This window comes from Moschus berezovskii, chromosome 19, assembly GCF_049115385.1.
Source record: "Moschus berezovskii isolate FMDL1 chromosome 19, NW_MosBer_1.0, whole genome shotgun sequence".
NCBI lineage: Eukaryota > Metazoa > Chordata > Mammalia > Artiodactyla > Moschidae > Moschus > Moschus berezovskii.
The window spans coordinates 4756455-4780240 of record NC_142478.1 but is presented as its reverse complement, the minus strand read 5'-3'; the positions used below and the strand labels follow the sequence as shown (position 1 = coordinate 4780240).

At 40.4% G+C, this 23786-nt stretch overlaps 1 protein-coding gene across 9 annotated transcripts in view; it reads right to left on the bottom strand.

The window, feature by feature from the left end:
* Positions 1 to 23786, bottom strand: part of ARFIP1 (ARF interacting protein 1) — a 146016-nt gene that overhangs the window by 87154 nt on the left and 35076 nt on the right. For 7 of the 9 annotated variants that reach the window (XM_088827905.1, XM_088827906.1, XM_088827907.1 and 4 more), the window contains one exon: positions 4414 to 4515. In XM_088827905.1, coding sequence (XP_088684031.1) covers positions 4414 to 4515 — 102 coding nt within the window. Of the gene's footprint in view, positions 1 to 4413; positions 4516 to 23786 lie in introns of those variants that run through there. The other 2 variants (XM_088827912.1, XM_088827913.1) reach the window with 2 other exon arrangements.

Genomic DNA, 23786 nt, shown 5'->3' with positions numbered 1-23786 from the left:
AAGGATTAAAAATAACTTTTCAATGATACTCAAAGGCAAATTAAGGTACTTAACTAAAGACTCATGAATAGTTTTAAGGGACAAAGTAACGCTGAAGAAGAACGAAGCTAGAGGAATTACCAGGTACCAAGGCTGAAGCTACTATTTATTTCAGCCTTAATTACTCTAGTAAGTGGTAAGACAGTGTGGTATGACTGCAAGGATAGACAAAAAGACCAAGAAATGACACAGTCAGCCACGTAATACAGCTACACATGTATGATCACTTGATCAACAGCAAAGGCCCCTGTGTGGAGAAAGAATTTTTTTCCCAATAAACGATGCATATCACATGATATGCACATGGGGACAAAATGAGCCCTGACTTCCACATCATGCCATAAACAAAATTCAAGATGGATCATAGACCATGTGTGAGAAGACAAGCAGAGAAACCGTTAGAAGATGGAGTATCTCCATGACATGGGGACAGGCAAAGATACAAGGGCCATAAAAACCACTAAAGGGAGAGAAACACTAATAAACTGGACTTCCTTAAAATTAGCCTTTGGGCATCTAAAGATCCCATTAATACAGTACAAAAGCTAGTTACAGACTGGAGGTAAACACCTGCAATACACACATGCAAATGACTATACCCAGAACACATAAAGAACTGCTACGAATGAATTAGAAAAAGGCATACACTTAACAGAAAAATGAGCACAGGACTTGAAAAGGTACTTCATAAAAGATAACATTCAAATGGTCAGTAAGAATCTGAAAATATGCTTGACGTCATTAGTCATCAAGGAGATGCATGTTAAAACTATGAGATAACTACTATGATTTCATCAGAATGGCAAAAACTTAAAAGTATGACAATACCCCAAACTGCTAATGATGTGGAACAACTAGAACGCTTACTCACCGCTGGCAGGATTGTCGACTGATTTGATCATTTGGCAAACTAGTTGACAAAATCTACCAAAGCCAAACATCACATACCCATGACCTGCAATTCCACTCCAGGGTAAACACCCAACAGAAATAGGTGGTCATGTACACCGAAAGACCTATACAATAACGGCCACAGCGGCTTTATTCGTAATAGGTGCAGACTGGAGACAACCTAGGCATCGCCTATGGCTGATTCACGCTGATGTTTGACAGAACAAACAACAAACTGTAAAGCAATTATCTTTCAATTACAAAATAAATACATTTTTTTAAAAACAAACCAAAAAACCCACCAGAAACAAAAATAAATAAAAGAAAAAGAAAAAAAAATTTTAAGAACAAAACAAACAAACAGATAAACAAATTAGGGCCTATTAACACACACTGTGGTGTATTAACACAATGGAAAACCGTATTACAATGAAAAAGAATTGGTGGTGGTTTAGTCGTTGTTGGGTCTGACTCTTGCGAACCATGGACTATAGCCTGCCAGACTCCTCTGTCCATGGGATTTTCCAGGCAAGGATACTGGAGTGATTTGCCATTTCCTTCTCCAGGGGAAATGAAGAATTAAATACTGCCAAGCAACAACAACAACATTACGGATACAATGCTGGGTGAAAGCCAGTCAGAAAAGAATACACACAGTGTAAGTCCACTTACATGCAGTTCAGGAGGAGTCAAAAGCAATCAGTGGTGACAGAATGGTGACAGAAGGAATTACTCTAGAAGGGAGGGGGACGAAACGCCTAGAAGAGGGCGAGGGGGCTGGGGAAGACCTGGAGACGGCCTCCATCTTGATGCGGGTGCTGGCTCCACTGAGCTGCACACTCAACATGAGTGTTTTTTACTATGCAAAAGCTATAGCTCAAAAAAAACACACCCCAAGCTAGCAGGTGAATGCCAACCAAAGATGGCAGGTGAATCTTCCAAACAACGCAGCATTTTGTGTTTATCGCATTCTTAGATGAAAAGTCTCATTAGACTGTCTATGTATAAGAGTATCAACTCTCTGGCGGCAGGCATTTCTGTCATTTTGTTGTGAACCAGGCACGGTCATCCCTCATGCCTGGTATACAACATACACTCAATAAATACCTGCAGGATAAATTCGCAAAAAGGAGCTGTTACCAAAAACAAGACAAAGCAGTCATTAACTAAAATCCTGGTATAATGAGTTATTTAAATTAACAGAAGTTTATAAAGCTATTAGTAGAGTGTCTAATGATGGTAACTTGAGTTTCCTTAATCTGCAAGTATATCTCAGTGTTTTCAAATACCAGAAAGACTTTAAAATCTGAAGTGAAAATTCCTCTGAGTGCTCAGAGTTTCCACCTGCCAATGCAGGATACACAAAAGATGATGGTTTGACTGCTGGGTCGGGAAGATCCCCTGGAGGAGGAAACGGCAACCCATTCCAGTGTTTTGCCTAGGAAATACTACGGACAGAGAAGCCTGGCAACCATGGCGTTGCAAACAGTTGGACACAACTGAGTGACTTAGCACACACACAGCTGACTTACAATGCTGTGAGCTTCCGGTGTTTCAGGCATACAAATCCTGTCAGTCACTCAGTACTGGCCCATGGGTCCTTACAAACCAAGTGAAAACACTTGCAATTAAAATAAAAACACATCCCAAGCTTGAAGACAAATCTGTTTCTTCTAAATGACTTGAGCCAAAAAGAAGTGAAATAGAGTGGAATTTTCCAAAAGTCCATTAAAACGATCTATCTAAAAAGCGGTTCCCAACCAGAGGCAACTTCCTCCCTACCCCTGACATTCGGGAATGTCTGGGTACATTTGTGCTTGTCAACTACTGGAGGGGCTACTGGCATCTACTAGGAAGAGCCCAGGGATGCGGCCAACCGCCCTACATGCACAGGCCAACCCTCCACAAAGGAATTTTTCTGGCCCCAAATGTCAATAATGCTGGGAATGATAAATTGTGATCTAAAATATCACCTTCTGGGGACTTCCCTGGTGGTTCAGTGGTTAAGAATCTGCCTTTCAATGCAGGAGACATGAGTTCAATTCCTGGTTGGGGAACTAAGATCCATCACGTTGTGGGGCAACTAAGACCTCACACCCCAACTAGAGCCTGTGTGCTGCAACTACAGAGCCCCATGCCGCACCCAGAGAGAGGCCCATGTGCTGCAGGGGAGACCCAATGCAGTCAAAACTAAATATTTTATTTTATTTTTATTTTATTTTTTTTTACTTGATTATTTTAGCTATGTTTTATTGCTATTTAATTCTTTTTTTTGTAGTTAATTTATTTTTTATTGGAGGCAAAATTATTTTACAATATTATATTGGTTGGTTTTGCCATACATTGATATGAATTTGCCCCAGGTTTACATAAGTTCCCCCTCCTGAACCCCCCTCCCACCTCCCTCCTCCCTTTATCCTCCCTCTGGGTCATCCCCGCATGCCAGCCCCGAGCATCCTATAACATGCATCGACCCTGAACTAGTGAAACACGTATGTTGTCATATGTGAAACGAATCACTAGTTCAAAACTAAATATTTTAAAAAATAAATTTTTTTAAATTAAAAGTAAAATGTTATCTTCTGTTAAACTAAAGAACTTTATTCTCAAACACATGAAGTAAAAGAGTTCAATTTAAGCTGTAAAATAATTCAAGTATCTTTCAACCATTACTTTTTCAAGAATATGAAAACTATTTTTAAAGTTATTTAACATTGTACACATGTGTCAAGTGTTTGACACACACATGTCAAAAAGGAATGTTTAACGGAAATATCTCCAGAAATAACTAACATCACTCTCATTTCTAGGACTATATTAGGCATATTACTTATTTTAATATCATTTAACATTAACATCACCATAAAAATAAAATTCTCATTTAGAGAGATTAGAATAATATCTGCCCAAGGTTACACTGCTAGGAAAGGTATAGCTGAAATTTGAACCCACGTTATCTCTAAACCCATGGTGTTTCCATTTAAATGCATTAAATTTCAATTTCAAATGAGAGGCAGATCAAAATTAAACAGATCCCAAGTTTCATTTTCCACGGAGTCAAATATGTCACTCTAGAAAGTAAACAGCAAAATGAAGAGGCACCTACTTAGGAATTATGTACTGAGAAAAGAGACCAACGCTTTAAAGGATAACCCATAGTTAATATTTTTTCTTATCACAAGTAGAATGAAGTAGTTTTTTAATAAAGTTATATGCCAAAATCATTAGAGACACTCTTGCTCTGATTATACAGTAAAATTACAGATAGTAACATTAAGGCCTAAATGCTTTACTGGCCAGAAGCTTATTCTGGACAAATTACTAACATGACCCACCTAGTCATCCCTCCATAATAACATCAGACTCCAGAATATAATCAATCTAAGAACATATTCCTATATTATGAATAAGCTCTATTACTTTCATCTCAGCACTAAAGGGCTTATCATGATTCTTTGTATTGAGAGACAGAAGTGTCCTTACCCTATTAAAGCCATGTTCATGAGAGTCATCAACTTCCCCATTACTAGTCACCGGAATTTCTGCTGCTGAACTTTTTGGAGATTCTTGAGCCATGGTAGACTCCTAAAAAAATGAGGAAAGAAATAGTCATAAGTAACACCAAATCACTAAAGGCAAATATTCAAGAGACTATATTCATGTTTATAGCACATAAAAGCAACCATTATAGCTACCTAATCCTTATATAATAAACACGATACCAATATAATAAAAACACATCTGGCTTTTAAAACTGCATTCAACTTAGATTTCTTGATCTTATTGTAGGTACCTTATTTAAAGTGCCTGGGGGCAAATAACACAAAAAGTTTTTTAAATGAAAATAATGTCATAGTATTACTGAAAATGGACTTCCCTGGAAGCTCAGAGGGTAAAGAGTGTGTCTGCAATGTGGGACACCTGAATTCAATCCCTGGCTCAGGAAGATCCCCTGGAGAAGATCCTTCTGTTCTTGTCTAGAGAATTCCATGGACAGAAGAGCCTGCCAGGCTATAGTCCATGGGGTTGCAAAGTGTCAGACATGACTAACTGACTAACACACATTACTGAAAATAGTTTTAACCTTACAGGCTCCCCGAAAGATTCTTGGGTCTACAGACCACACTTTGAAAAACACTGGTATAGACAAATTTTAAAAGGGCTTCCCAGATGGCGCTAATGCTAAGAGACACGGGTGGATCCCTCGGTCGGGAAAATCCCCTGGAGAAGGGGATGGCAACCCACTCCAGTATTCTTGTCTGGAGAATCCCATCGACAGAGGGGCCTGGTGGGCTACAGACCATAGCGTCACAAGAGTCAGACACAACTGAAGCGACTTAGTACACTAGCGCAGAGAGACAAATTTATCCAACACTTAGTGAAACTTGTTATGTGCAAGGCACTCTACTAGATTCTACAGAATATAAAAAACAAGTAAGGCAGTCACTGCTCTAGGGAAAAGAACCACTGACTTAGTGTGGGAGACCGGCTGGACTCTTCAGTAAACACCTAGGACAGTTAAGTATCTGCCCCTTTTTCTTGAGGACCCTCTAAAACTTTTGGAATAGCTATAGATTACATAAATCCTAGGGTCTTCCTAGGCCAGATTTCTATTTCTTGGCAGCTCTAGAAATGCTCTACTTTCAACAGATCATCTTTTAGATTAATTACACTTCTACTCCTTATACAAACCTCTTTATCGTGAAAAATTTTATATTAATACATAATAATGTTTCTAATGTCTATTCACAAAACTGAACAGACTATCTCTAGATCTTTGTATACCCAGGGCAACAGAATACAGATCTAAGCAAATTAATACATTCCTTCAGGTCAGGTCCCTGAGAACAGAGACCGTCAGAGCCATCATCATCAGACTGACCCAGGGTCTGACAAGCAAGAGGTTCTTAACAAACGCTTACTGAATAAAGAGGATATGCATTACACCAAAAGTCTGATTCACAGTTATGAAGGTGTCAGACTGATCATTATACACTTAAGCTCCACACTCACTCCTCTGGAGCATGGAGCCATATGTTCGTTACTTCTTATGAATATCACTGCAGGAAGACAAACTAACAGAAAACATCTGAAGTAACAAAACAAACAAACAAAAAAAAGTGAATTATCAAGTACCTCAAAATCAGTGTACTTTAATTACTTGGTGACAGTTTTAATAAAAGACTAAAATGTCAAACTGAAATCCTAATTGGTTAAGCCAATGAAAAAAGAACTTTCATAATAATGTCAAATCCTATTAATATCACTCAAAACATTTCTCAGAAAACTTATTTCCTTGCATTCTTAAAATATCTTATAAAAAATACTGGCTTAAAAAATGCCATATTTCAGAGTCTATCATACCACAGGCTTGAAACTAGTGACAGAATTAATAAACTGAACATATCATGTAAGCCTTGAAAATTGAAAGAAAGAAATTTCAGAGAGAAGATTTCAAAAGGTTGAAGGTGGGAAAACAAAACATTCGTCTGCTTTAGCCTAGATTCTGGGGAAGTCTCTGAACACATGAAGCTTACTGTAGAGTCCTCCACTAACCTGAGTGAGGGCAGGAAGACTCGACAGAGCTGCAGCGCTGTTATGTCATAAGGCTCGGCCCATCCTACACAGAGCACTGAAGCCGAGGCTCTTCAAGCTGTTCCAAATTAAGGCAATGGGACCAGGCCTTTGGGCCCCCACATCCATACCCGATTATTAGATGCAAACTATCCGCTAGATAGGGGTATAACGGTGGACGACGCAGCTCTCTTTCGCAGAGGCAATTCCTGGACAGACTCAGCTATGAGCCCTCAGCAGGCACCACTCCTGGAAGGAGGATCCTGGTCCTAAAGCAGGTAACTGAGTCCCTCATCATAGCACCCATTGTATCTTCCTTATGATTATTCTAAAGTAGTATCTACTTTAAAAGGATTTGAAATGTCTTATTTAAATTATACCTGGATACCTTTATGCATGTATGAAGCCTAGCGTGCTGCAGTCTATGGGGTCGCAAAGAGTCGGACACGATGGAGCAACTGAACTGAACTGAATGCATGTATTTACGGATGTTCACTGATCTCTAATAAGAGAAACTGCCTCTTTCATAGTCCCCAGTTAAGAGGTGGCCACTGACTGAGCCAAAGAAGAATCCTTGACACAAGGCCTTGCAGTTCATAGGTGTGACAACAGGGCCTGGTTAGAAAATTACTGCCAAAATAGAAAAGAGGAATTTCCCGAGCCAAATTCTTTCTGAAGGTCTGAATTGGGGATACTGAGTGAATCAACCAACGAGGGTACTGGGAAGACAAATGAAAGTGCAATAAGAGCAAAGAGTAGAATTACACCGATGACAAGTCACAGAGTAAAAATTCACAAACTCTACTTGACAAGTGTTAGCAAACTTGTGAAAGTTTGCTGACAGTGTTATCTGTGTCTAGATCTTTTGTTTCTAAATTACGACCTTATAATCATAATAAACCTAGGTTTTATATTCTTTTTTATTGTGGTAAAAAACACATAACATAAAATTTACCCTTTTAACCATTTCTAAATGCACAGTTCAGCAGGGTTACATATATTTACACTGCTGTGTAATCAATCTCCAGAATTTTTCCATGTTGCAGAACTGAAACTTTATACCCATTAAACAATGACTCCATTTCCACTGTCCTCAACTCCCCTACAGCCCTTGGTAAGCATCACTCTACTTTGTTTCTATGAGCTTGATTGCTCTAGATACCTCACATCAATGCAGTCATATAGTATTTGACTTTTTGTGACTGGCTTACTTCTTTACATGATGTCCTCAAGATTCATCCATATTGGAAAAGTGTCAAAATTTCCTTTCTTTTTAAGGCTGAATAATAATTGGCTGCATATACTGTTGTTAAGTTGATAAATCGTTTTTGTCTCTTTGCAAGCCCATGGACTGCAGCATGCCAGGCTTCCCTGTTCTCCACTGTCTATCTGCCAGAGTTTGCTCAAGTCGATGTCCATTGCATGTATATACCACGTTCATTCAGTTCACTGATGGACACTTAGGTTTCTTCCATTTCTTGGCTATTATGAATAGTGCTGCTATCGCTGCTATGAACATAGGTATGGATGTATTTCTTCAAGATCTCGCTTTCAATTCTTTTGGAAACATACCCCAAAGTGGGACTGCTAGACCACATGGTAATTCAGAAACAGAGCAAGACCCTATGGTCCTTGCCCCTCTGTCCCATGTCCTCTGCCTGCCTTTTGTCTGTGGAAAACTTTAGTTGAAGAATAAGCTTAATCAGAGAAACGAGAAATGCAGAAACAAAGGAAAACAGTTAAGGGAGAAAAATAATAATGTAGTCATTAAGTATAGTCAAGGACTCTTAGTTCCTTCTCAAGGACTATAGATGATATCCTGAGCCATACTATGTGAGCTGTCTTTACAGATACTGAAATCCCAGGTGAAAGAAGCTAGCTATATGATGAACAGACTGTACTCATGACACAAGCTGCCACAGTTCTGAGAACTGGACTCAAAGCAATGAGAACAAATGGACCTTGGAACTGAAGATTAACTGCACCTAAAACAATCAAGATGACACTGGTCAGACCACTGATGACCGACTTGAAGATGAGTGTCAGAGATGGCTGCATTGTTTCTGCATGTAGCCCCCCTCCCCTCACCTCTGTCTATAAAAGCTCTTGCCCCACTGATTGTCAGTAGGGGGCGTCAGCCTTTGCACAGATGTCCATCCTCCCAGCCAGCTGCCAGCATCTGAATTAAAGCAAACTTTCCTTTTCACCAACTTAGCCTGTTTATTGTCTTTTCAGTGGCAAGCAGCCAGACCCCAAACTCTTCCAGTAACAAGTTTATTTTTAATGATTTTAGGAAACACTATATTATTTTCCATAACGGTTTCACCATTTTATATTCCTACCAACAGTGCATAAAGGCTCTAGTTTCTTCACATTCTCACCAATAATTGTTATTTACGTTTTTAAAATAGTAACCATCCTAACAAGTGTGAGGAGATATCTCATTGAGGTTCTGATTTGCATTTCCCTAATGATTAGTGGACATGGAACAACAGGTTCCAAATAGGAAAAGGCGTACGTCAAGGCTGTATATCGTCACCTTGCTTATTTAACTTCTATGCAGAGTACATCATGAGAAACGCTGGGCTGGACGAAGCACAAGCTGGAATCAAGACTGCTGGGAGAAATATCAATAACCTCAGATATGCAGATGACACCACCCTTATGGCAGAAAGTGAAGAAGAACTAAAGAGCCTCTTGATGAACGTGAAAGAGGAGAGTGAAAAGTTGGCTTGAAGCTCAACATCCAGAAAACAAAGATCATGGCATCCGGTCCCATCACTTCATGGCAAATAGATGGGGAGACGGTGGAAGCAGTGGCCGACTTTATTTTTCTGGGCTCCAAAATCACTGCAGAAAGTGACTGCAGCCATGAAATTAAAAGACACTCCTTGAAAGGAAAGTTATGATCAACCTAGACAGCATATTAAAAAGCAGAGACATTACTTTGCAAACAAAGGTCTGTCTAGTCAAGGCTACGGTTTTTCCAGTGTCATGTATGGATGTGAGAGTTGGACTGTGAAGAAAGCTGAGCACTGAAGAATAGATGCTTTTGAACTGTGGTGTTGGAGAAGACTCTTGAGAGTCCCTTGGACTGCAAGGAGATCCCACCAGTCCATCCTAAAGGAGAAGTCCTGGGTGTTCACTGGTAGGACTGATATTGAAGATGCAACTCCAATACTTTGGCCACTTGATGCGAAGAGCTGACTCATTGGAAAAGACCCTGATGCTGGGAAAGACCGAGGGCAGGAGGAGAAGGGGACAACAGAGGATGAGATGGTAGGAGGGCATCACCAACTCAATGGACATGGGTTTGGGTGGACTCCAGGAGTTGATGATGGACAGGGAGGCCTGGCGTATTGTGGTTCATGGTATCACAAAGAGTCGGACATGACTGAGAGACCGAACTGAATGATTAGTGATGCTGAACATTTTTTCATACGTTTGTTGGAGATTTATATATCATCTTTGAAGAAATGTCTATTCAAGTCTTTAGTCCATATTTTAATTGGGTTATTTGTGTTTTAATTGTTGACTTCTAGGAGTTTTTTTTACATATTCTGGATATTAACCTCAAAAGATGTATAATTTGTAAATATTTTCTCTCAATTCTGTAGGCTACCTTTTAACGCTGTTGATTGTATATAAACGTTTTGATATATAAAAATTATTTGATGTATAAGAAGGTTTTAATTTAGATGTAGTTCAATTTGTCTGTTTTTGCTTTTGTCGCTAGTATTTTTGCTGTTATGTTCAGGAAATTGTTGCCAAATCTACTATCATAAGCATTTCTTCTCAGTGTTACAGGTACAGGTCTTACACTTAGGTCTCTGATACATTCTGGGGCTGATTGTGTGTATGGTATAAGACAGGGTCCAGCATGCATATTGATATCCAGTTTTCCCAGCACCATTTGTTAAAGAGACTTTCCCTTCTCCATCGAAGGGTCTCAGCATCTTGGATACTTCTGAGATCCCTATTTGCTTCACTGCCACAGCATCCTCACAATATATCCAGATTATCTGAGGCTACTGGAGTTAAGTTTCTACGTCTTGCAAATAAGAGATACACAGATACTAACCTCATAGCTCAGTTGGTAAAGAATCTGCCTGCAATGCAGGAGACATGGGTTCGATCCCTGGTTCAGGAAGATCCCTTGGAGAAGGAAATGGCAACTCACTCCAGTATTCTTGCCTGGAGAATCCCATGGACAGAGGAGCCTGGCGGGCTACAGTCTATGGGGTTGTAAGAGTCGGATACGACTGAGTGACTAAACCACCACAGATACTAACTAGATACTTGATCTCTAATCCAACCAAAAAGACTAAGATTTTGTTCTCGAGATAATTATCACTCTGCCTAAAATTATAAGATATGCTCTTACTTTCTCCCTCCTAATAACAGCTGGTGATTCAACAGGTACTTGCTATCTTCTATGCAATATGCATGGGATAAAACAGAAACAGAAATCAGACCTTAGGTTTCTAAGAACTAGAAGCACTTGCAAAAAGTAATTACAATACAGCGTTGTGAGCACCTGAAGGAAGCATGTAATGCGGTAAGCACTCAGAGGGAAAACTTAATCAGAGGTGGATACTTAAGCTGAATCTTGTAGATGACAGATGGGGACACAGTAAAGGAGAGATTCTAAATAGAAAGAATAATAGGAGCAGAATAGAATCTAATATATTCCAGAAACCCAAGTAAAGCAATTTCACTAGAATGGTGATTGTTCATGCATACATTCACTGACTCAACTGACTCATCACGCTCTCTGATGTGCCGGGCAGGATGTCAGATACTTAGGACAGAGTGGTGAACCAGAGAAAACTTCCTACCCTCAAAGAGCTTATATCCTAGTTGGGGAAAACAAACAAATAAATACACACATTCAGTTCAGTTCAGTCGCTCAGTCGTGTCCGACTCTCCGCGACCCCATGAATCACAGCACGCCAGGCCTCCCTGTCCATCACCAACTCCCGGAGTTCACTCAGACTCATGTCCACAGAGTAGGTGATGCCATCCAGCCATCTCATTCTCTGTCGTCCCCTTCTCCTCCCGCCCCCAACCTTTCCCAGCATCAGAGTCTTTTCTAGTGAGTCAACACATTATGCAGTCCTAAATGCTAACGGGCATGTATACAAACACATTTGTTTGTGAATGTGCTGTTTTAAATAAGGTGGTCAGGGGAAAACTTACAAGAGGCATCATATTTCTGTAAGACACGAGTAAAGTGAGGGAGTGGGTCATTAAGATACCTGGAATACGCATGCATGCATGACGGTGGAGGGAGATGGGTTGGTACCAATAAACTGGTAGAACTAAAAAAATCACCAAAACAAGAACCCCAGGCAGAGGAAACAGTCAACACAAAGACAGGGAGGCGGGAACAGGCTCAGCTTCTCCAGGAACAGGAGACGGTGTGAGGGCCAGGGGAGCACAGAAGGAAATGTCAGACGGGCAGCACAAACCCATGAAGCGTTAAAGACACTAGCAAGAATGCTGGATTTTATTCTCAGTGCAATGAGAAATCACTGAAGGGTTCTGAACTTAACAGTGAAATGATCTGACTTATTCCATTTAAGGATCACTCTTTTCCTGCTGTGGTGCACTAACTATACAGGAGCAAACGGCAGAAGCAGGGAGAATAATTTTATGGAACAATCTAGGCAAAAGATAATGGGAGCCTGGAGTGGGGAGACAGTGGCTGAGGAGGAAGAAGTGGTTAGATTCTAGACATATTCTGAAGGTAGAACAAACTGGAATTCCTTACAGACAGATGTGAGAGATGGGAAAAGAGAGCTCAAGGACAACTACAAAGGTTTCTGGCCTGAGCAGCTGTTAAAGTGGAATTGCTGTTAACAGAACTAGGCAAGACTCAGGGTGGAGCACAAGGTAGAGAAAACAGCTAGAGTTTAGATTAGGATATATTCAGGTTTGTATAGATAAGGGTACTAGCCTTTTGGGTATATGAGCTTGAAGTCCAGAGGATAGCTTGAAATTGGGGATAAGAAATGTATAAGTCACTGGTGTTGCAGATGGCATTTAAATTCTTGGACTAAAGATTACCTAGATCAGGGGTCAGCAAGCATTTTCTATAAAGGGCCAAATGGCAAACACTATAGGCTTTTGTGAGCCTACACAACTACTCAACTTTGCTGTCAACTCTGATGTTGTAGACCAAAGCAGCCAAAGAAAATATGTAAATAACTATGCATGGATTCGGGACTCCCACATGGCTCAGTGGTAAAGAATCATGCAGGAGCCACGGGTTTGATCCCTGGGTCGGGAAGATCCCTTGAAGGAGGAAATGGCAACCCACTCCAGTGTTCTTGCCTGGAGAATCCCACGGACAGAGGAACCTGGCGGGCTACAGTCCATATGGTCACAAAGAGTCGGACACAGCTGAGTGACTGAGCACACACGCACGGATTTGACTTGACTTTTGATCTAGAAAGTCAATGCAGACAGAAGAGAGAGCTTTGCAGACTGAGCTCTAGGATACTTCAATATTTGGACATGGGAGAAACTAGCAAAGGAAACTTATAAGGGACAGGGTAGGAGGAAAAACCACAACAGGCGGTTTTCCAAGACAGGTAAAAAAGAAAGCAGGTTTTTGTTTCTGGAACTATACTAAACGTCCCCAGCCCAGCACAGAAAACAACTGCAAATGCTGAACACAATTTAAAAAGCAATTATTTGAAGGCACTGAGAGCAAAGAGAAGCTAGTGAAGAGCACATGCTTGCTCGGAGAAGGGGAGACAGGGAGCTATGCGAGCAAGTTTCCATCTCTTTGGCTTGTAGATGAAAACTAAATCCTATCTGTGCTGTGCACCCAGCAGCTGTCAGGGCACCCAGTGGAAAACTAGTCCTTTTCAGCTGGGGAAAGTTAAGCTGACAAAAGTAAAAGGAAGGGTGCAATACTGGAAAAGAAAGGTCCAGGGAGGGGATTCCCAAACTCTGTCTACTCACAGCTCTAACCCCTCTATGTACCTGCACAGACAAGAAACTGAGTCTGTAATGCAAGCCCAAACAAGACAATTAGCAACCAAAACAAAGGAAGTAATACTCACTGGAAAAGAATAAGACAATCTCCGATCTTCGCATCCCAATGTTCAAAATTTTCAGGATACAACCCCAAATTACCAGATATATAATGAACCAAGAAAATGACACAGGATTCCCAGGAGAAAAGAAAAATAATTTAGTCTGGCTTTGATATGAAGCAGAGATTGGAACTGATACACATTCAAACGAAGCTACAGTACCTGCAAATAAGTGAAACATTTTCGGTGAAACAATGATCTCAGTGAAAAAAATAGGAATTCTCTCAGCACAGTAAAAATGAAGCAAATGGATTCTATTATAAAATTGAAAGCCACAATTTTTCAAAGGAAAAAATCACTAGATGGACCTAGCCAAATGAAGATGACATACAAAACAGTAAGTAAAACTAAATTAAATAAATATAAATTACCCAAGGTTGAGAGTAGAGCAAAAACAAAGACTAAAAGAAAAGCTTCATGGAACCAGAAGACAGTATTAAATATTCCAACTTATGTGTAAATAAATGCTAGAAGAAAAGGGTACAGAAAAAGTATTTGGAGAACTAATGGCCCAATTTTTTCCAAATCTGATGAAAGACAAAAGTTTATAGATGCAAGACATTTAATGAACAACATGCAGAATAAACACCAAGTACACCACAGTCAAACTATTTAAAGATTGAGAGGTAACCTCAAAAGCAGCAAGAGAAGACAAATACTACTATCAGAACCCAAATCCCAGCAAATGGCTGATTTCTCATCAAATACTGTAAATGCCAGGAGAGGGCAGAACACTGGTAAAAAGAACGCTGTCCACCTAGAGCTCCATATCCAGGGAAAGCATTAGCAACTACAGAGGGCACTAAGGGTACTCTCAAATAAAACTAAGAGAATTCATCACCAGCAGACCTGAACTATACAAAATGCTAAACGAAATCCTCCTGCTGAAGGGAAATAAAACCAGACGGAAAAAAAAAGAATGTTGAGAAAAGAACGAGTCAGAAATGAAATGGTAATTACCTGGGTAAACACAAAAACCATTTTGTTTTTACCGATTCATCTCAATTTCTTTATAAACCATATAACTGCTTAAAGCAAATGTTGATAACATCATTTCTGTGCTTTATAATGTATCCAGATGTAACATATATAGAACAAGTATATCAAAGAACAAGAAGGGAGGTAAGGGAAATACTGACTCATTGGAAAAGATCCTGATGTTGGGAAAGATTGAAGGCAGAAGGAGAAGAGGGCCACAGAGGATAAGATGGTTGGATGGCATCATCGATTCCACGGAAATGAACTTGGGCAAACTTTGGGAGATGGTGAGGGACAGGGAAGCCTGGTGCGCTGCAGTCCATGGGGTCATGTGACTTAACGGCTAAACAACAACAAAAGGGAAATACAGACCTAAAAGGTTACGAAATTTCTTTAAGAGAAAAGCAGTACATTATTAATTAGAAGTGAAATATGAGAAGTTTCATATATACACTATAACCATTATCGCAAGCCCTATTATGTGGCTTGCAAGATCTTAGTTCCCTGACCGAGACTGAACCCAGACCACTGGCAGTGAAAGCACAGAGCTCTAATTGCTGGATCACCAGGGAATTCCCTGAATATATGTGTATATATACATATTTTTAATGATTCTACTATAGTCTATCTACAAGAGATGCACTTTAAAGACAAAGGTATAAATATTACAGATTGAAAATAGACAGATGAACAAAGATACACCATACAATGAGTAGGCGTAAGAAAGTTGGCACAGTTTTATTATTAATCCGTTCCGTTCCGTCGCTCAGTCGTGTCCGACTCTTTGCGACCCCGTGGACTGTAGCCTACCAGGCTTCTCCACCCATGGGATTCTCCAGGCAAGAATACTGGAGTGGGTTACCGGTTCCTTCTCCAGGGGATCTTCCCGATCCAGGGATCGAACCCAGGTCTCCCGCATTGGAGGCAGATGCCTTAACCTCTGAGCCACCAGGGAAGCCCTTATTATTAATAATATCTGATAAAATAGTTTTTTTAAAAAGTATTACCAGAGATAAAGAGGGTAGTATCACTCTGATATTTCATAATGATAAAATGATCGATTCATCAGGAATACAAAACAATCACAAATGTGCATGTTGGTTGTAATAACAGAGCTTCAAAATAAATGAAACAAACATTGACAGAATTAAAAGGAGAAACAGAACTCCACAATCATAGTTGGAGACTTTACCATCACTCTTATGGCAACTGACAGAATTAGACAAAGAAAACCAGCATAAACACAGAAGATCTGAACACCATCAACCACTCTGATACTTAAAGAATAGGGAACAATAATGGCAGAATATATATATTATTCTCATGTGAACATGCTGTGTTCAGCAAAACAGATATTTTAGGCCATAAAACATAACTCAATAAATTTTAAAAGACTGAAACCATATAAAGAATGTTCTAGTAAAGTCATGCTCAAAATTCTCCAAGCCAGGCCACAGCAATATGTGAACCGTGAACTCCCAGATGTTCAAGCAGGTTTTAGAAAAGGCAGAGGAACCAGAGATCAAATTGCCAACATCTGCTGGATCATGGAGAAAGCAAGAGAGTTCCAGAAAAACATCTATTTCTGCTTCATTGACTATGCCAAAGCCTTTGACTGTGTGGATCACCACAAACTGTGGAACATTCTGAAAGAGATGGGAATACCAGACCACCTGACCTGCCTCTTGAGAAACCTGTATGCAGGTCAGGAAGCAACAGTTAGAACTGGACATGGAACAACAGACTGGTTCCAAATAGGAAAAGGAGTACGTCAAGGTTGTATATTGTCACCCTGCTTATTTAACTTTTATGCAGAGAACATCATGAGGAATGCTGGGCTGGAAGAAGCACAAGCTGGAATCAAGATTGCCAGGAGAAATATCAATAACCTCAGATATGCAGATGACACCACCCTTATGGCAGAAAGTGAAGAGGAACTCAAAAGCCTCTTGATGAAAGTGAAAAAGGAAAGTGAAAAAGTTGGCTTGAAGCTCAACATTCAGAAATCAAAGATCATGGCATCTGGTCCCATCAGTTCACGGGAAATCGATGGGGAAACAGTGGAAACAGTGTCAGACTTTATTTTTTTGGGCTCCAAAATCACTGCAGATGCTGATTGCAGCCATGAAATTAAAAGTCGCTTACTCCTTGGAAGGAAAGTTATGACCAACCTAGACAGCATATTAAAAAGCAGACACATTACTTTGCCAACCAAGGTCCATCTAGTCAAGGCTATGGTTTTTCCCGTGGTCATGTATGGATGTGAGAGTTAGACTGTGAAGAAAGCTGATCGCCAAAGAATTTATGCTTTTGAACTGTGGTGCTGGAGAAGACTCTTGAGAGTCCCTTGGACTACAAGGAGATCCAACCAGTCCATTCTAAAGGAGATCAATCCTGGGTGTTCACTGGAAGGACTGATGCTAAAGCTGAAACTCCAATACTTTGGCCACCTCATGCGACGAGTTGACTCATTGGAAAAGAGTCTGATGCTAGGAGGGATTGGGGGTGGGAGGAGACGGGGACGACAGAGAATGAGGTGGCTGGATGGCATCACTGAATCGATGGACATGAGTTTGAGTGAACTCCGGGAGTTGGTGATGGACAGGGAGGCCTGGCGTGCTGTGATTCATGGGGTCGCAAAGAGCCGGACACGACTGAGCGACTGAACTGAACTGATGACCACAGAGAAATCTAATTACAATCAACTCACACAAGATATGCAGGGGCCTTCCCCAAATTTGAAAAAGAAGAAATCACAAGAGAAAGAAAATATTTTTTAACTGAATGAAAATGATAATGCAGGGCAGGGGGATGAAAAAAAAGAAAGAAAATGAAAATACACCACAGCAGTATTTGTGGGATGCACACAAAGAAGCAATGCTGAGAGAAATTTATAGCTTTAAATGTTTATATCTGAATAAGAAGATCTTACACCAACAATCTAAGATTGCACCTTAAGAAAATAGAAAATGAGCAAATTAAAGTAAGATGTAGGAAGGAAATAATAAAGACCAAAAATCTTGGAAACATGGTAGATCGTAGAAAACCTGGCTCCTATACTTGATAAAGCTTCAGTTCAGTTCAGTCGCTCAGTTGTGTCCGACTCTTTGCGACCCCATGAATCACAGCACGCCAGGCCTCCCTGTCCATCACCAACTCCCGGAATTCACTCAAACTCATGTCCACCGAGTCGGTGATGCCATCCAGCCATCTCATTCTCTGTCGTCCCCTTAAGTTCATGAAAAAAGTAGATGAACTATTGCAGATAAAAGAAGACAAGAGAAAAGACAGCTAAATACAATATATATTATAGACTGGATCACAAAACAGGAAAAAAAAGCTGTAAAGGATATTATTGGAACAACTGTGGATTAAATAATAGTACTGTATCAATTTCTTTAATAATTTTCTAATTTTGATAAAAGTACTGAGATTATATAAGAGAAAGTCCTTGTTCTTAAGAACAAATAGACATAAGAACCACTCTCAAATGGTTCAAAAGAGAAGAAACTCTGTATTTAAAGAGAAAATGATAAAGTAAATGGGACAAAACAATGGTGAATCTGGGTAAAGAGTTTAATTTTTCTGTATGAAATTTTATCAAAATTAGGTTTTAAAAATAAAAATGACAAGGAGGCTAGAAAAGTATGTAGGACACTATTATGATGGACTTTATAAATGCTAGACCAAGAACTGTGAAATTCTCCTAAAAGAGATAAGGAAAAAGAAGCAGAAAAATCGGATCAATTTATTTTAGAGAACAGCCTGATAGGAAGTTAGACTGAAGGGAAAGAAGGAAAGACTAGAAGCAGAAAAACCATTTAGGAAGCATTTTACAGTGTGAGTAAGAAATAATAAAGATCTAAATTAAGGCTGTGGGAACTGAAAAAGGTGAATTCTTTTTTGAGAATTCTTTAGGAGGTAAAGTAAGAGCCTTACAGAGTGACTAGATTGTGGGGGGTTAAGAGTAGGGGAGAAATGCAGGGCAACCCAGGCCTTCTCCCTGCTCCCTACCCAATTTTTGGCTTGGGCAATGAGAAAGACAAACATGTCACTCACCAAAGGGTACAGCAAAGTCCTGAGAGGCACAGAATATTTCATTCAAAAATGCCAATGACTTTCAACCCTCTCTGCATCCTAGAATTACCTGGGGAACTTTAAGTTTTAAAAGTTCACCAGGTGATTCCAAAGTGTAGCTAATAAGAACTACGGCTATAAGTACGCACTAGACTCTTTAAGCAAACATAAAATTTCAGTATTAGGAAAGATCTACAAGTCATTTGTGTCTGACTCTTTGGGACCCTGTGGACTATAGCCCATCAGGCTCCTCTGTCCATAGAATTCTCCATGCAAGAATACTGGAGTGGGTAGCAACTCCTTTCTCCAGGGGCTCTTTCTGAACCAGGAAAAGAACCCAGGTCTTCCGCATTTCAGGCAGATTCTTCACCATCTGAGTCACCGGGACAGCCCTGTCATTCAGTTTAATTTGTCATACAGGTTAAGACCACAGATCAGAATACTACTAACACCCATTAGAGTGGCCAAATTTAGAAAGACTGACAAAATTGTTAGCAACTATGTAGGTTCTCAAACATTGTTGGTGCAAGTAAAATTTGGTAAAATCACTTTGAAAACTTTCTGGCAATACTATTAAACATATGTCTATTCTACAACCCAGAAATTCTACTCCTAGGAAACATACCCGTGAAATAATAGTGCATCTGTCCATCATAAAACAAGTACAAGACTATTCACAGCAGCTTTATCCATAATATAGCTTAAAACTGGAAACTCAAATGTCCATCAACAGCAGAACAGATAAAGAAACTGTAGTATAATCAAACAATGGAACACTACACTACACAGCAATAAAATAGAACTACTGCCATTAAAAACAGAAAAAATTCTTACAGACCATGTTGAGCCACCGAAGCCAGACCCAAAGAGTATCTACTACATGATTCAATTCAAAAAGAAAACCAATAAGGTATGATGATGGTAGGCAGAACAGTAGTTATCTTGGGGTGGGGACTTCTGCTTTCGTTTCTGCATATAAGGAGCTTGGAAATCACCATCTCATTCTAACAAGTACCTTGAACACACTGAAAAATCAACAAGTCGTCTTGGATTCATAAAAGAGGAGAGGACACAGGGCACACTGTTACTCCCAAAATTGGAGAGAGGCAAATGCAAAGTCATGGCTTACTAGAACAAAAACCAGTGGAAACCACCTCAGTAACCAATGTTGTGGTAGGAAAATCTGAACTGTAATCAATGAGTTGCTGGAGGCTCAGCGTGGACAACTCTGGAGAGTTAAAGACTCCAGAGGAACCCAGTCAAAAGCAAGGACCCGCAATATTTAGTATTGCTTTCAAGAGCGGGACCAGGTTACTCCAGTAAATATCACAGAAAAACTCCCTCATCCTCCAGCAAGTGGTGAGAACTGGAACCACTGTGAAATACGCTAAGCAGCCCACTCTTTTTCCTGTGGCTGAGCTGGGTCTCCGCTGCTGCATGAGGGCTTTCTCTAGTTGCAGAGTGTGGGGGGCTCGTCACAGTGGCTTCTCTCTTCTGGAGCACAGGCTCCAGGGCATGTGGGCTTCAGCAGTGTGGCTCACAGGCTGAGCTGCTCCACACAGCATGTGGAATCTTCCCAGACCAGGGATTGAACCCGAGTCCCATGCACTGGCAGGACAATTCTCATTCACTGCACCACCAGGGAGGTCCCTAAGTACTCTATTCTTAACAAGGCTTACCCTCAGGAGAAACCAGAACCCAGCCTGCTTGGGTATAACCAGCAGCTAACAGGGCTGAGCAGGCAAACAGCCACACCCAGCACATTCCAGATATCCTGCGCCACCTAAGGAGAGGAGAGAAAAACTGAGAAACACTCGAGAGTTTCACAGTCCAGAGGCACAGGCTCACTGAAAGACTGACACCTAATCATAGGATAATATTCCCCTCCTCCTACACTTTATACCCACAGCCACAGCAGGGCCTTCTACCTGATACATCATGTCTGATTAACAAGTAAAAATCACAAGGTCTACAAAAGGCAAAAACACACTTTGAAGTCACAAAGCAAACATCACAATCAGAAATGGCACAATGCGGGAATTACCAGACTAGGAATTTAAAACAACTATGAGTAATATGGGCTTCCCTGGTGGTTCAGAAGGCTGTAATGGATAAAGTTGACAACATGCATGAACAGCCGGACAACATAAACAAAGATGTATAAATACTAAGAAAGAACCAAAAAGAAATGCTAGAGATTAAAAAAAAAAAAAGAAACGCTAGAGATAAAAAAAAATCACTTATAACAGAAATGAAGAATGCCTTTGATGGGTTTATTAGTAGACTTCACAATGACTTTGGAGTAGGCAAATATTTTCTTAGGAAATGGAAAACATAAACCATAAGAGAAACACTGATAACTTGGACTTCATCAAAATTAAAAATTTCTTTTCAAAATGACACCATTTAAAAGATGAAAAGATGAGCTACAGACTGGGAGAAATTAGATGTAAGATATGCATCTGACAGACAACTGGTATTCAAAATGAACTGTCGTTTAGTCGCTCAGTCATGAGGATTCTTTTGCGACTCCATGGACGGTAGCCAACCAGGCTCCTCTGTTCACGGGATTTCCCAGGCAAGAATACTGGAGCGAGTTGCCATTTCCTTCTTGAGGAGATCTTCCTGACCCAGGGATTGAACCTGAGTCTCCTGCATTGGCAGGCAGATTCTTTACCACTGAGCCATAAGGGAGCCCCATTTAAAATGTATATATGTCTTATTTAAAATAAATAAAATTCAATAAGAAGACAAACAACCCAAATACAATATGGACAAAACTTTAACAGTCATCTCACTAAGGAAAACAAATAAGTGGTAAGTGCATGGAAGATGTTTAACATCACTAATCATCAAGGAAATGCAATTTAAAGCCACAGAAGGCACAAGCATACACCCAGTACAACAGCTGAAGTTCAAAAAGGCTGACAATACCAAGTATTGGTTAAAGAGTAGTAAATGGAACTTGCATACACTGCTGGTGGTTTAGCTGTTAAGTCGTGTCTGACTCCTTATGACCCCACGGACTGTAGTCTACCAGGCTCCTCTGTCCATGGGATTCTCCAGGCAAGAATACTGGAGTGGGTTGCCATTTCCTTCTCCAATACACTGCTGGAGGAAATGTAAAAAACCACTTCACTTAGCAATTTCTTATGAAATCAAACATACACTTGATCATATAACTCAGTCATTCTACTCCTAAGCATTTACCAGAAAAATAAAAACAAACGTCCCAACGAGACTTGTGCATGTACATTCATAGCAGGCTTACTTATAAGAGCCCAAAATGAGAAGAAAAAAATGTCTATCACAGGTTAATGGATAAACAAATTACAGTTTATACTTATAATATTCCTTAGCAATAAAAAGGACTGAATCACTGACGTATGCAATAGCTGTTGTTTAATCTCAATATTCTGAGCCAAAAATCCAGACACAGAAAGAATACATACCAGAACTGTAAAACACAAAGTTCTCACTTTTGTAGATGAAGAAGGGCTTCCCAGGTGGCCCAGTGGTAAAGAATCCACCTGCCAGCGTAGGAGATACAGAGATGGGGTTCAGTATTGGGGCCGGGAAGACCCCCTGGAGAAGGAAAAGGCAACGCACTCCAGGAGTTTTGCCTGGAGGGCGACAGTCCCAGCGTCACAGACTCGGACACGACTGAACAACTGAGCACGCACAGAGCACACACGCTAACTCATCGCGCCAGACCAGCTCCTGCCTGAGGAGCAGGGCAGATGCAGGAGGGCTGACTGCAAACGTGCACAAGAAACTGTCTGTGTCTTGACTGAGGTTACGGTTTCCCAAATTCATATACTTGTCAAAACTCATCGAACTGTACATCTTAAGTGGACACATTTTATCATATGCAAAATTCACCTCAATAAAGACAGCTTTTTACAGGGTGAAATTCCATTCTACCACCTCTAATGGCAGAGGATCTGCTTTTCTTGAAAGTCTCAAATCCACCCCTAGGGAGACCACACCCATCTGGTGGTGGGAGGCGCATGGTCCTGAATATAGCGCCCACCCAGGAGCAAGGACTGACTTGCGGCTCTACAACCCAGCAGCAAATAAAGTTTACCAATTTTCCAAACCTGGTCTTCATGACAAAAATAAACTAGGCCAATACCCTCTCACTATAAAAATGTCGCAGAATCCTAAGGGTTATTTAGACACATATTCCCTATTTGATCCAGAGTCTGAAATCTCAAAAGTATTCTCCTCTCTAAGTGAATAAAAAATGGCAGAGCACTAAAAAAAAAAAAAAAAAAAAAAATCCCTCTGATCCTCAAATTCAGCATCCCGCATCCTGGAGCTTTTAAAACAGCAACAGAGGCAATGACTGGTTTGCCAAGTCAGACTTAAGCCACGTATTGAGTCTATATCTCATTCTTCTGGCTGCCCAGTCACAGTACCCTTTTAATGTTGGGGAAAGCCTCCACATAAGGCTGGGGAAAGGCAGAACCTGCTTCTTATAACTATATAAAAGCTCAAAATACCTGATAATCAAGCAAATATCTGCAGCCAGATTACTTGAGTTCAATCCCTAGCTCCTCCACATATTATGTAAACTTCCTAAAAGTTCCAAAGTTTCTAAAATTCTCTTTCCTCATCAGTAAAATGATATTAGTTGTTGTAAGGATTAAGTGAAATATATATAAAGTACTTAGAAAAGTATCTGGCATATAATAAGTTCTACGTAAGTTACATGATTATTATTAGTTTCCCAAGCTCTGGGGGAACTGCCATGTGACCTAGGTTCTATGAAGGCACTTGCCCCAGACCTGAGATCAGAAAGTAGTGACAAGAGCAGTGATAAAAACTCACTGTGGGGCAGCAGGAACTGAGGTGAGACCAAACTGCCACCACTTGGGGGCAGCGCCACATAACACAGCTAGTACCCAGAGTCCTGGCAGTACCCGCTGCTAAGCCCTGGCAGCACAGTGCCCGAACTGAAACTGTGCTGAACCAGGATTTGGTGCATACTCCCAGAGAGGGAACCTGGATTCTGGTTTCCAACTTTCTTGTAAGTTACCTCAGATCCTCTTAGTAAATATCTTTTCTATGTAAGTGACCTGGAATTGGTTTCATCTACTTGCAACAGAAGACACTGAA